The sequence below is a fragment of the Salvia miltiorrhiza genome, chromosome 8, assembly GCF_028751815.1.
Source record: "Salvia miltiorrhiza cultivar Shanhuang (shh) chromosome 8, IMPLAD_Smil_shh, whole genome shotgun sequence".
In the NCBI taxonomy this organism is placed as follows: Eukaryota; Viridiplantae; Streptophyta; class Magnoliopsida; order Lamiales; family Lamiaceae; genus Salvia; species Salvia miltiorrhiza.
Genome location: NC_080394.1, coordinates 54,747,789 through 54,748,715, shown reverse-complemented (window position 1 = coordinate 54,748,715; position 927 = coordinate 54,747,789). Strand labels below are relative to the sequence as shown.

Below are 927 nucleotides of genomic sequence, written 5' to 3'. Positions count from 1 at the left end.
ACGAGTTTTAATAAAAAGTTGTAAAGTGTATTAATAGTCGAGAAAAAGTGATATAATTATTATTGAAAGTTATGAAAAGTGTTATAATTAGTATTGGAAGTGGTGAAAAGTGAAAAGTAAGAATAAATAAAGTATTATTAGTGATGGGGTAGATGTCCAAAAATGGAAAGAAAAAAAGAGGAAGTTATTTGGGGGACGTCCCAAAATGGAAAAAGAGGAAGTTATTTTAGAAACGGAGGGAGTATTTTTTTATGGACACTCAAGTGAATATATAGAGAAACAATCTGTAGTAATTATTATTATAAATATGTTAGCAACAAAAATACCAACAATTCTATGTTAGCAACAATATTTTTCGTGTTAAAGCCATAGAAATAACTGAGATATAAAAATGGGATAAAACCATCACACAACACAACTGAGAAATGAAGAAGACTGGTAGTAAATGGAAGGTCTAAAATGATTAGTTAAAAGTTAATTTATGTTACTGATTAAACTACTAATGGGAGACCATAACCTCCACATTTCTTTCTTACTCAGTTTTCCTTTACCATCTAACACTACACCTTCCGCAGCCAAACCTGCTAAATTACAGACATTTCTGACCCGAAAGCCACGTTCAGCGCCACCACTTCTTCTCCGACAAAGATATAAGCTGCACGGCTCAGAAACGAGCAACATGAAGATCGTGAGACATACAGATAGCAAGCATTTAGGTTCATACACACCATAGAAAAGAGTTGCAGTTTGAAAGGAATGAGAGGTTAAGGGCACAATAAAAATGGTTCTGCTTCGACTGCCGGTTCCTCCAACTAAGGAAACTAAGCACATTGTACATAACATCTCGATGAAGACGCGTTTAACTACCTATTGAGAAGGTGCTCTTGCATTTTTTCAATATGCCAATATAGGTAAGAACTTCAAATG

General features: G+C 34.2%; 1 protein-coding gene across 1 annotated transcript in view; it reads right to left on the bottom strand.

Annotated features, from left to right (window-relative positions):
• Nucleotides 1-419: 419 nt before the first annotated feature.
• Nucleotides 420-927, bottom strand: part of LOC130999233 (uncharacterized) — an 11,762-nt gene continuing 11,254 nt past the window's right edge. The window contains exon 4 of the mRNA XM_057924744.1: nucleotides 420-655. Coding sequence (XP_057780727.1) covers nucleotides 620-655 — 36 coding nt within the window. The 3' untranslated portion in view covers nucleotides 420-619. The remainder of the gene's footprint in view (nucleotides 656-927) is intronic.